General features: G+C 42.7%; 2 protein-coding genes across 3 annotated transcripts; one reads left to right on the top strand and one right to left on the bottom strand.

The window, feature by feature from the left end:
• The first annotated feature begins 3949 nt into the window (after positions 1-3949).
• Positions 3950-5413, top strand: LOC136942414 (fibroblast growth factor 23). The gene is made up of 3 exons (XM_067235309.1): positions 3950-4398; positions 4614-4717; positions 4894-5413. The coding sequence occupies exons 1-3, from the start codon at positions 4176-4178 to the stop codon at positions 5326-5328; spliced, it is 762 nt and encodes a 253-aa protein (XP_067091410.1). The 5' UTR covers positions 3950-4175; the 3' UTR covers positions 5329-5413.
• A 2318-nt stretch (positions 5414-7731) lies between these two features.
• tigara (TP53 induced glycolysis regulatory phosphatase a) lies at positions 7732-10047 on the bottom strand. Of its 2 annotated transcripts, none has more exons than XM_067235028.1 (6): positions 9967-10047; positions 9398-9435; positions 9125-9246; positions 8959-9036; positions 8749-8859; positions 7732-8561 (listed from the first exon to the last, which is right to left on the bottom strand). In XM_067235028.1, exons 1-6 carry the CDS (start codon positions 9996-9998, stop codon positions 8151-8153), a joined length of 792 nt encoding a protein of 263 aa, XP_067091129.1. In that variant the 5' UTR covers positions 9999-10047; the 3' UTR covers positions 7732-8150. The 2 variants fall into 2 exon arrangements, with proteins under 2 accessions (XP_067091129.1, XP_067091130.1); XM_067235029.1 differs by lacking the exon at positions 9967-10047 and adding an exon at positions 9555-9954.
• Between the last annotated feature and the right edge of the window lie 3432 nt (positions 10048-13479).

Genomic DNA, 13479 nt, shown 5'->3' with positions numbered 1-13479 from the left:
GTGGACTTCTGAAACTAAGCAAAATTATGCTTTATTGGTGACACAGAGAAGTTATCAGAGCAGTCGTTTTTTTGTTCATAATGACGGATTGAAACCAAAACTGAAGGGAAGGTAGGTGTGCAGGTGTTTGATAATAAGCTGTATATTTCTGGATCTCTACAGTAGCTTCTCTCAGTCTGTTCTGGTGGCTACTTGAATAGGGCTGTTTTTCAAGTCAAACTGGATATGAGGGTCAGCCACAAGAACTATTGTAAATATTGTTATTGATTTTTTGAGGATAATAATTGTTTGCTAATTTGTAGGAATTTCGACAGCAGAGTCTGATATCTGATATTTAGATATAGTCTGATATCTGATATTTAGATATAAAAGAATTGTGTGTTGACAACTATTCATCCCGTTGGCATTGTTGGCGCGGTCTGTAACTTAGTTTGATGGTCTTGTGTGGAGGAGAAACCAAATCAAAGTCTCCAAAGCGTTTCCCCAAAGGTTCAATCATTTCCATCGGCTTATATGCAGCCAACTTCAATCCGGAACTTTCTTTGCTTTTCTCTTTAGAGGCCATAGCTAGGAAGATAAGCCAAACAGGACAGAGAGAGACAGAGGACACATATGGAGCTGCACAAGATGTCCAGCAGTGTTTGTTTAACCTGGTGATGAGGTAGATCGTGTTGCACAGGCCCCCTGCGTTCCCCAATGCAAATACCTGAGGACCCCTCACCTGTCCCTCGGTCAGTTGGGGAAACAGTGAGACAGTTTTGTCTGCGTCAAGCCTTGATCTTCCAGCTCCCTCCCCTCCTCACATATCAACCATGTTAGTCGAAGGACAAATGGGCCGGTGGTCTCTCTCAGCCTTTGGTAGGATAGACAGTGAGGTTTCTCCCAAACTGTCTGTCTGGCTTGTATATACATTTAAATTAATATGTTATTCCTTAATCCATACAATGGGTGTGCATCTCAAATATGTTTTAGAATATGATTTAACTGTGGAAGATAGCTAACAACCGTACGGTCATTTTGGGATCTGGAGGACAGGTTGTGTCAGCTAGCCAATAGCCCTACAGTAGCCCTGCTAATTCTAACAGGCGCTCCTTCTCTGTAGCTTAGTGTGATAGGACAGCCTTCTCTGTAGCTTAGTGATAGGACAGGAAGGGCATATCTTCAGCAGCTGACTGAGATAACACATGCGGCTAGAGAACATCTCTGAATGTTTGTGCTCATCATCTCTTTTTCCGTGCTAGCGGCAGCAGAGATGCTATCAGATCAATTTACCTTGAGTCAGGAAGAGCAGGGCATTGTCTGGCTTTGCTAGTAACCGCACTGCTCCATTCTGCAAGGGAGGCAAGCAGACAGTTAGACAGACAGGCAGTTATTCAGGGAGGCAAGCCGGCAGGCAGACAGACAGACAGGCAGTTATGCAGGGAGGCAGGGCAGTCAGACAGTCAGGCAGAGAGACAGACAGTCAGGCAGAAGGACAGACAGTTAAGAGGCAGGCAGGTAGCCAGGCAAGCAACAGACAAACCCTTTTGGCAATGACCTCATCAGCCCTGATAAAAAAGAGGCCATTAGATCACTCTTGATAATGGCTAACCAATGGTTCATGCAAGAAAGCAAGAAGGTTAAGTGTTGTGCTAGGAAACAGTGATGGAGTGCACTTCCTGTAAGTGCAATGATCAGAAACAGGGAGCAACACCCGCTTGGTGCTGCCAGGATGCAGAAACACTGTTAACTCTGCTGGTTAGTCCACTGTGCACTGTGTAAGGCACCAGAAACACTGTTAACCCTGCTGGTTAGTCCACTGTGCCCCCTGTAAGGCACCAGAAACACTGTTAACCCTGCTGGTTAGTCCACTGTGCACTGTGTAAGGCACCAGAAACACTGTTAACTCTGCTGGTTAGTCCACTGTGCACTGTGTAAGGCACCAGAAACACTGTTAACTCTGCTGGTTAGTCCACTGTGCACTGTGTAAGGCACCAGAAACACTGTTAACCCTGCTGGTTAGTCCACTGTGCACTGTGTAAGGCACCAGAAACACTGTTAACCCTGCTGGTTAGTCCACTGTGCACTGTGTAAGGCACCAGCAACACTGTTAACCCTGCTGGTTAGTCCACTGTGCACTGTGTAAGGCACCAGCAACACTGTTAACCCTGCTGGTTAGTCCACTGTGCACTGTGTAAGGCACCAGAAACACTGTTAACTCTGCTGGTTAGTCCACTGTGCAGTGTGTGTCTCACCAGTGGTGAGAATAATATGTATTATAAATAATAATACAAACAGGAATGGATAATATCCTGATCTTCACCGTGTCTTTTCTCATTGATCAATACTCATCAGATAATGTATAGAACATTCTGGAGATCACCTGTCAGATCAGGATGAGTGTGGAAGTCACCTGAATGTTGCTGCTTCAGGGGTTGAAATGGCCGCAACAACTGTAGAAAAGATGAATGTGAATATCTCATCCTAAGCTGCCCCCGAGATCTCAATATAAGCACTTGTGAAGTCCCCCCCTCCCTAAATGCACTGGTCTACATCTGAAAGGACTTTATAAAAGAAACATGACCATTTTGTTTATAGTTCCTATCCAACCATCCAAGAATTGTTTTTCTTTCGTATGGGTAGGGTGAGGCGGCGTGAGGAGTGATGTGGAGCTGGGCATGTGTGTCGCTGAGCTGGGCCTGTGTGTGTGGAGCTGGGCCTGTGTGTGTGGAGCTGAGCTGGGCCTGTGTGTGTGGAGCTGAGCCTGTGTGTGTGGAGCTGAGCCTGTGTGTCGCTGAGCTGGGCCTGTGTGTGTGGAGCTGGGCCTGTGTGTGTGGAGCTGGGCCTGTGTGTGTGGAGCTGAGCCTGTGTGTGTGGAGCTGGGCCTGTGTGTGTGGAGCTGGGCCTGTGTGTCGCTGAGCTGGGCCTGTGTGTGTGTCGCTGAGCTGGGCCTGTGTGTGTGGAGCTGGGCCTGTGTGTGTGGAGCTGGGCCTGTGTGTGTGGAGCTGAGCTGGGCCTGTGTGTGTGGAGCTGAGCTGGGCCTGTGTGTGTGGAGCTGAGCTGGGCCTGTGTGTGTGTGGAGCTGGGCCTGTGTGTGTGGAGCTGAGCCTGTGTGTGTGGAGCTGAGCTGGGCCTGTGTGTGTCGCTGTGCCAGCAGCCTTGGTTGTTTCTCAGTTTTATATTCCTGCACTGAGGAGAGTGTGCTTCCTCTGAATATCCCCTTCTCCTTTTTTTAAACATATACCTCACCTTCTGCCTTAGTTCCAATTTATTAAAATGATTGTAAATTAGTTTGAAACAACAGACTTATCCAATCATTTGTTTCTGAAAAAACTGATAACGAAGTAAGAATACTAATATATAAAAATGGTTTTCCTTTTATTTTTGTACGTATGTGCTGTGCACAGCTCAGTCAACTGTATTCCTGAAAATAATAATAAAAATGTTTTTTAAATGGTGGTTGTGCTTTAATGTTGGCTTCAAAGTATTACATTATTAATATTTATTTTGGTTGACAATTTTCCTGGACTAGTTAGGCAAGGGGACCATATTGTATCTGAACCTCTTCAAACCCTGAAATGAAGAAACCCACTTGACAGGGACATGTCGCAACACAAACCTGGGCTTGCGACTCCCCACTCAGGCATTTTCTGATTAGTCTGGCCTACATTCCATTTAAGCCCCTAGTCCAATACATGAACTACGTAGAACTGGGCTGGAACAGGCCTTGTCAATTGTTGCATCACGTCAGGTCTGACCAATCGGATAGCTGTATGGGTTGAGACCTGGTTCATAACTACCCGTCACTAGATGAGATCACAGGTAAATGCAAATAGCATAAACGGTCATAACCCTATATCCAATCACAGAAAGGTTTCAACAGTAGCACCTATAACCTGTTAGATGCGGGGGCGGCAGACAGTTTCCCACGAAATGTAAATAAAGCGATGTACCACGTTCAGGATTTGTCATTCCTCGTTGGTTGGGCAATACGTGAGAACACTGGAACTTAAACGAACTCATATCCAGTTGAATACCTTGAAACGAGTAAAAAACGAGCTCCTCCTTCAAATATAGCCTAACTTTTGGACGTCTTCCACACTGAACTTCTACACTACTATTGTACCATTGTTAACACTGCTGCCCAAGAACCTGACGTACTGCGTGTGCGTCTGTGAAGCGGATCTCCACCTACCATGCAACCTCCTTTCACTGCGCTCGTGCTGGTCTCTCTACATCTTTCCAGTTTCGTGAATTGCAAACCAGTGGAATGGAACCTTCCCCGGCGGCACCGCATGACCACCAAAGGCTCTCAAAAAAGGCCCCTTCATCGGCAAAATGTCAGCGACTCAGGTGATCTGCTCTTGAATGGAAACTTGGGCGGTCAGTTGAGGAGATTGATCAAACACGAGTCTCTTGGTAGGTCTGTTCATCTTTTAGTAAGAGGATTTTCTACTCAATACCCCATTAAGATGATTTGGTCATCCCTTTAGTTAATACAACATTATTTGGAAAGTTGAAAAAAATACATTGTCTACAGCATCACTTTTCTAACATTTATGGATTTTTTATTTTACACAAAATTATTATTTCATGAAATCGAACCTATACTAATAATTTGAAATTTCCCACAGTTATGCTCCAAATGAAAAAGGATTCAACAGATTTTGTGTCAATATTTGATTTGAGAAAAAGGCGATTCCTATGCGTGGACTTTGACGGAGAGCTGTTTAATTCAGTAAGTATAATAAGATAACCACATCAGAATTTTATCTCCAATATTATTCCAAATTAATCTGACACTTTAGATTACATCTCCGGTTTGACATACAGATCAACTTTTGTCTGAAATACCACTCTTTGTCTTTAACTAAGAAGAAATCAAATGATGTTTCTGTTACTTTTGTCTATTAGCTGATAGTGAGCAAAGAGGAATGCCTGTTCCAGTACCAGGAAGACCCGCTGGATGGCTTCTACTCATCCTGGCCTGCTGGTCTTGTGCTCAGTCTCCAGGACTCTGAGAAGACCGGAAATGTGGTCACAGAAAACCACAAGTCCCTCAAACGCTCGTCCGCCCTACTAGCACACTTCATCCTTCCTCGGATCCACAGAACCAAGAGGAGTGGACAGGTTTCCGACCCGTCTGACCCGCTAGAGAACCAGCGTCAGCCGAGACGCAACGGGGAGCAGAAACCTGACCTGCACCAGGGAAAGTCGGACAAGGAGCAGCCTGGCGCCGTTTCCAAGGAGACAATCACTTCCTGTGATGATCCCTTGCAGGTGTTGCATTCCAATGGCCCCATCAGTCCCATTAAGACTAACATAGAGGACCGGACAGAGAAAGACTAAACAGCTAAGAGATTACTTTGTACAAATTGAGACAGACATTGGAGTTTCAAAAGACTCGAGTTTTGTTTGACGACTTAAAAACTTATGCCCCTGTCTGCTTGAGTCAGTGGTTTGAGTCAGTATCAAATGGAGTGGCACTGAAAACACTGCAGAAACACTTGAGAACATCATGGATAGTTTGAGACACGCTAGACATGCTAAGTACGAGGATGAAGAAGGATGCTGATGGTTTTACAGATGACTATGATCGTTTGTTAGAAAGACCACAGTTATGCAAGTTTCGGAGATTTGGCACTTAAATATTTGCATTGCGAAAAACAGGACACCGTGCAGAGCACAGGGAAACGCATGCCAAAGTGCTCGATTCTCTCCATTTCTAGGATGAAAGTCCAAAAAGTCAGTTTAGTGGCAGAATCTGGACACATCAGGGTCATTTTACAAGACACACAAATACATATACAGTAAGACACACTTATTTATGGACAAAGGAAAATGTTTTAGTCAGATGACCAATATTTTTCCCTCCTCAAATGAAATAATAATGTTTTATCATAACCCGGTGTCATATTATAACCATTTAACAGAAGGCACTGTTGCAACCAAGACAAAGCGACTTGTTTTAGGAATGAAGTAGACTTTTGCCAACATTCAACGTCAATTGTGCTTCTAAGTGAGGTTGGGTGAGGTTGAACATGAAGTGTCCCAATGTCCCTTAACCCTGATGGTGTCCCTTGACCCTGATGGTTTGGTTACATTTTAAACAAGTCTGGCATTGAGCCCAATGATGTTGCAATATTTGTTTTCCAATAGATATTTATAAGTTTGTGAAAGTAATTAAAAAACTGAATATAACTTGTGTAGGTAATTATTTACTGTATGAATCATTTGCGCATGTATATTTTGGTATTATGCTTTGGGTAAAAAATTGAGGTTTCCTATGTTTATGCTAGTATAAAGGGTTTGCAACTATAATTGTACTAGCACAAAAGATAACTGTACTTATACAAGATGTAATTATTTGTATTGACAATTATAACACAAAGTATTTATAAAGTACTACACCTAAGTTTTTCTCAACACTAAATTTTAACTATTGTGGATCATGATAAAATAACACATTTAACAAATCCTATTTAAATGCTTTTATAAAGGTAACTTTGTGGATAGTTGGGATGTTTAAACAGTCTGAATCCAAGCGTGTCATTCATTACTCTGGCCTGGTTGAATTGCATCACTTCCTGTCCGGTGCTCGACACCACATGAATGAGCAATAATTAAGCAATCACATTTTTATTTATTGCAAATGTATTCACATACCCTATTCATGATGTTAAATTTGTTCTTTGTCACACATAATTCTCTTCATGTTTTCTGAATCGTCATGGCGAAACGTAGATAAGCCCGACCTGGTGAGGCAGGTCAAGTTGTTCTTTAATTATAAATGGTCTAGTACGTGTTTAAAGAACCTCAGGTGTTCTGGGTGGTGCTTATTTGTTTTGTGATGATGCAGGAAACAGATTAGAAAAAGAGATGTTATGACGCATAGTTTTGATAACTTTGAAATGGGAGCCAGGAAGGTGTATTGATTCTTGAACAGTGGTTATGTAAGAGTCCCAGACTTTGGTCCTGATCAAACTACTCTCTAGGATGTCTGCTCTTACAAGTACTACATTGTTGGAACGAGGCAGTGTGCAACGAGGACATGTCATTCACTGAAGACACAGTGAACAGATAACACGACAGGCTGTATAACTGGAGAACCGCAATCAACCCTTCGTTCTTCTGTATTAGTGCACATGCTGAATACGTTGCAAGAACTGGCCAATGTTCTGGCGTGGATATAAACAGGATGTGCAGTAGATGGGACATGTGTCCACCAGGTCAGTCAGTCCTTGCCCACCCTCATGTTCGTTCACAGGTAAAACAGTCACTTATTTGCAGTCGTCCATGAGGCTGCTGTAGCGTCATGTCCTTCCACACAGGATATAACCCACAAGTCATGAGACCAAAGGGACACCCACGCTGGCTGTAGATCAGTAATGAAACTATGACAAGACAATGATGCACAGTCACTGCAACAAGCGCCCTGAGGTTAAATGAAGGTACTAAGGTAAGGGCTTTCAAGAAAAATCTGAGAATCTTGAAATATAAAAATATACAGTACACAAGCCTTCTAAGAAAAAAAAATTCTAACACTTGTGTATTTATTTCCAAGGAAGTTTTATAAAGTTTTAAAAACATGCTCTAATTATGTGGGGAGTAAATAGAGACTGATTAACCCTTGTGTTATCTTCGGGTCATTCTGACCCATCAGTCTTTGTGACCCACCGTCGTATTGCGACAAATTGACCTCATACAAAAACAAAGTGAAGCATTTTCTTTTAACTGTCGGGCTGTCTCAGACCCCCAACATTGGAATGGTTAAAAGAAAATTATTTTTATTTCTTTTTGTATTGGGTAAAATTGGGTAAACACAACGATGGTTCGTTATGAACCTTTGGGTCATGTGACCCGAAGGCAGCACGAGGGTTAAGATTGTAACTGAAACTGTGAAAACAAATAAATTATGATTTACATAGTTGGACAGCAATGCTTCAGAGTGTTTATTTTCTATTTTCTTACATCTTCAATCTTTCACAGCATGAACCTGAGTGGTAGATTCAAACTAAACACGTTTCACAAAAGCTTAATTTACTGTCTTTGTAAACAAGACTCAAGGAGTCCGTGAAGATCATCCTACCAACATCCTCCCTCTATTCCCCCCATCACCTTAACATCCATCTATTCCTTCTCTCCTCTCTTCATTCCCTCATCCTGTCTTTCTACTCCCCGTCCTTGATGTGGTCTCTCCTGTTGACGAACACGCAGCGGCTGGCCGTCAACAAGGTGCCGGCGTCCCCTCGTGTCACCGTGAGGACGAAGCGTCCGATTCCCGTGTTGGGACAGAGAGACAACACATGTGTCATGTCTGACTCGGCGGGAAGGGAGCACTGAAGCTCCTCCACCATGTAGCGCACCGCCACCCGTATGTACGCCCCGTGTCCCACAATGAGAGTGTGGGCCTGGGTGCCCTGGAGCCCGTCGTCTGGCTGGCCTGGAGGGGCCTCGGGGCTGTCCTCTGTCCCCACCATCGCGGCCCGCAGGGGGATGGCCCTCTGCTGGCCTTCACTGCAGTGGTCAGCCATCATACGCTGGAACATAGTCTCCAGGAAGGCTTTGAATCTCTCTTTTACCTACACACAGACAGCCGTGTTTACACACAGTTATACACCTCCACCCCCACCAGGGAGAGGAAAGACTCACTTTGACCCAGAGTCGTCTCATCTGCATGTTAATAGGGCCATCTAGTGGTTCTAATGTGTAATACAGCTTCAATCCAACAGCAGGTGTTGGTGTGTGTGACGGAGACAGTAGGCTCACCTGTTCTTGCGTCTCCCCCTCAGGTGGAGTGAAGTCAGGACACGTCTCACCAGCTGCCCTGGCCATGTTCCTCAGGTCCTCCACCCGACCCCCCTCAGCTATCCCAAAACTCTGAAACACAACAAGGTGATTTCATACAAAACGTCTATGTTTACTGTATGCACCTGCCCACCACAGTAAATTCCTTGTTTGTGTAAACTACTTCCTCACCCTTTCTTTGAGTAAAGCATCAGAGACCATCTCTAAACCCGAGCAACTGCTGTTGTGCTTCACAATCATCTCAGCAGTCTGCAACAAACATACGAAAGACACAGCATTTAAAATGAGGAGATTCTTTACCATCTTCGTCATCATCTCCTGCGGCATTGTTCCTGACCTGACGGGCGCGGAGCATACTGCTGACAAAGATGTTGGTGAAGGTGATGTCTCTGAGGTACTGCCCTACTGCCTCTGCCTGGGCCATCCCAATCTCTGACAGAGGCGAGTCTATAGCCTGCCCTGGAAGGAGGGGGGGTGAGGGGGGGGCGGGTGTTGGCAAAGGACATAATATACAGATTTGGTCGTTTTGTTAATTAACAGTTTCGTCAAAGGGGAACTGACAAATCCTTACATCATATCTAGTCAAGCCTGTCCGAAAATGGCACTTTACCTTGTAATAGACCATCTTTATTGTACTGTGTTTCACCACTGGGGAAATAAAATAATCAAAAATAAAATAAAATATTCAACCGATTCAATCAAAAAAGCAAAACTGTATCCCACATAAAGGTAAATTTGTCAAATTCTTAAGGAGACTGTCGATTTACAATAGGGCTATCTGCTCCACACGTTGCCGATTGTAGATTTCGTTCTTGTCTAGGAGTGAACCTGTTTCATCGTCCCAGCGAGAACACGAGGCCCCATGACATTTCTATAGGACTGTGAAACGCTTTCATCCGTAACCTTTAGATGAACTGGGAAATGAGACCCTAGCCCAGAGCATAGCACTTGCGTGCACCAAGCATGAGATCACTTTTATTATACGGATAATATAACTATTTTCTTCTATTAAGTATCAAGGGATACTTAATAGAGCTGTCTACGATGGTCAATGCATTGTAAAAGCATTATTCTTACAACAACAGTGCATACAGCGAGTTTAAAATCATACAATTGAACGTACAGTACCCGGTAAAGCAGACAAGACCACATACGAGTGTAAGCACTTGTAACACTTACTGTCGTACTATTGTTAAGCCAAATGTGAGCATTTTAAGCTTTTGATTAGTTAACTGTAAATTTGTGAATTTAAGACTAAATGAACTTCAGCTACAATCCTTGACGAATGGACCTGTAGGATATTTGCACAAGCCAAAAACGTTTTGGATTCGATGTCGTATATTAGTGACGAAAAGACGATCGCCAATGTGATTGGCCACGTCCTTCTGTCGTGGTTCACAGTGGCCGTAGTGTATTAAACACATCTACCCGTAGCAGACCGTGGAAAAGCAAAGCACGGGCATAAACTAATTCGTGTTGAGCAGCAATTGCAATGTACACACATCCTTCACTCAAGTAGAAGTACATATAGGCCTACTCATGTTTAAAAAGAGTACACTTTTTCACTCAAGTAAAGAAGTATGGGGCCTGATATATAGCTATTTAACTCAAAAGTAGCTATGACCTGTTTTACTGTCACGCAGGTGACTGTACCTCACATCATGTATACAATACAAAAAGACACGCAGCGCATTCGCCTGGAATCTTTTTTGACGCCTTTTGTAAAAAAAAAAAAATTCAACCTTTCAAATCTTTTTTGGGGAAACGTTTTAGAAAGATATATTTTTTTAACTTTCTAAACTTTTGTCGCAACTTATTAGTATTTGTACTTTGTTACTTACCATCTCTGGTGGTGACCCCAGGACTTGGAGAGGGTAAACTTTAGTATCAAACAACGAACAATAGCCCTATGTAAGCTTCATCTCATTGGTTGCTGCAACCATTCTCCTCTTGTTTGTCACCTCCTTGTCTTCCTCAAGGGTTTTCTCTCTACTACGAGGAATGTCAGCGACACTTTCTCACTTGTTTACTGCTCTGGTACCGGACACCGCAAACACTGCAGGATCACATTGATGCTCAAAAAAGAAATTAGAATAACATGAATGTGGTGTCACACTATTTAAAGCAGAAGTTTATTGAACAGAGGTTGTGCAATAGACATTGAGGTACATGATGGGAATTATAGTGGAGTTAAAGGAACTAAAAGAGACATCACTGTGGAAATGCACTTTTGTGGTGAGTTGCTTGATTGGTCAATCCAGCCAACATCAACATTCTGGATTGGTCTACACATCACGACTGCTGGAGGTTCCCAGACCAATGGGATGGTGGTAGAAGCCAGCTAGCTCAACATGTTTTGGGATAAACCCCAATTGATCAACATTCAATGTGATTATTACAAAGCATGGTGGGATCATGTTTCCCCATTACAACGGTGATCAGACAAGTCATATATGGAGCACCAAAATGGACGTTATCTCTTTATATTTGACCAGGGAAGTGCTTATGGTTTGGAAGTGGGCCCCTCCTCCACTGTGTGGAGTCCAGGTGGGAGCCTTGAACATGCAGGTGTCAGTCATGCAGGGGAACAAGAGACCGCTCCAACACAGTTTAGTACGTTTCATTACATCCTGGTGCCAATACGTCAAATACTTAAAAGTATATGAGGTGAATTTGATTATCTCACAACATCCCTTCTTGAGGGCTGTTTCATTGGGTTCTTTCTAATGAGAACACCAGTTCCACATATAGACCAATATGTGTACATGGTTTGGTACCCAGGTCTGTGATCAAGAACTGTCACACGTTCTGCTGTTCCTCTCAAGGCTCCCTAACTGCAGAGTGTTGAGGTAATGAGAGAGTTGTTTCTAACCTTTTTAACCAGTAAACCTGAGGTATAGACATACCGCATTTTTTATGTGACCAAGAAAAGAGAGAAAAATAGATAAAAAAGAGAAAAGAAACATGCTATCTAAGCAACAAAAAAAAAGAAACAAAACAAACCAACAAAAAAAACTGTACAAAGAACATTTCCAGTCGAATACTCATGTCATGTTCTTCTATTACCATCTAATTTCAGGAATCTGAACGTATCTCATAAGCAGTAAAATAATTATATTATAATACAAATGTTTATAAAATAGCAGCACACTCAAGTGATACATCACAACTAGGTAATGTTATTCTTCTGTAATATAAGAATGAAACAAAAATCATAGCTTTTAGCAGCGCAAAAAGGACAATAATAATAAACTCAATAAAAATATTGACACTTTTACAATGTCTTCACACCTTCTCCTCTTCACTTTGGAATACAGTATCTCTAAACACTAACTCTAGACAGGGTTGGAATACAGTATCTCTAAACACTAACTCTAGACAGGGTTGGAATACAGTATCTCTAAACACTAACTCTAGACAGGGTTGGATTTGCCCCATTACACAACACAAACCTTACAGGTGGTCTACCAAACACAGTCAACTACATAGTAGATTTAAGAAAATATCATGATTTGATGCACGTTCAGAGTTGCTGGAAGAATATCAGGGAATAACATGGAAAATGATGAACAAGGGCATGTTTTGGTTAGAGACTGAAATCTAATTTTATGACATCAGTTTCTCAAAAGTGACACACTTCTTTTGAGTAACCTGTTAAAAAGTTCCTCTCATTTGTCCCTCTGCCTAACGTGCACAAACGCACCAAAGCTTTATCCCCTTTTGAAACACAGCCTCGCCATTTAAATCCTTTGAGATTTGAAATATTCTATTTGCCCTCAGAAAATGTCCTCCTCTGTGTGGTTAGTACACAGCCCATGTGACTTGGATTTATTCACTATCAAAGCAGATCAAATAGGAACAAAAGATTCAAGTAAACAAATATTTCATAATTATATAACCACCAAAATAAAATTCTAAGAAAATAAACTAAAACAACTAAAATAAAACCTCTTTTTTGTATTTTAATGCAGCCTTTTTTTCAACAGAAAATTTGCATTGGCATAGTTTTTGTTGAAATACATTAAATGGTCAGACTTGCCTTTCCTTTGCACGAGCAATATTGTTAAGGAATGTTTTTCAATATTCGGAATGTCCTCTGTCCTTAGGTGTCGCTGTTTTATTTGGACACCTGCTTGTTACCATGGGAACGTACATCTGACATCCGGGAAACCAGCCCTACTTAGTAAACCAAAGAAAGAAAACTAAAAAAACTAACAAGAAAAAAACTGAAAACATCAATAGAGCCCCCGATCCAGACACATGTTCTGGCTCGTCTCTTCTCCATGGGAACATGTTTTCAAAGTGCTTTGCTGTTGTTTAAATCATAGGCGCATTGAAACAGGACTAAAACGATGCATTGATTATATCCCCCCTGCTCTGATATTTCCTCAAAGAGTGATCATCCTAGAAGGGCCAGCTCACAGCTAAAAGGCTGGCTACCATCCTAGTTCATCACTCTTTGCAAAGAACATTCCCGAACATGGATCTTGAAGTTAAAATACGAGGCCTTTAGGCTTAAGATTTTGAACTGCCCACTGGCCTGTTCCTGGCCACTCCCCCTCCCCTCACAGCAGCATACTCCTCTCCTCCATCCATCCTTTGATCATCCCCCTCCCTAGCACCCCCCCCATCCGTCCTCTCATGACTCCCACCCTAACCTTGCCACACGCTGTGCCCCCCACACCTCCAAAC

This window comes from Osmerus mordax, chromosome 4 (genome assembly GCF_038355195.1).
Source record: "Osmerus mordax isolate fOsmMor3 chromosome 4, fOsmMor3.pri, whole genome shotgun sequence".
In the NCBI taxonomy this organism is placed as follows: Eukaryota; Metazoa; Chordata; class Actinopteri; order Osmeriformes; family Osmeridae; genus Osmerus; species Osmerus mordax.
The sequence above is the reverse complement of the archived record's forward strand: the minus strand, read 5'-3'. Positions and strand labels throughout refer to the sequence as shown.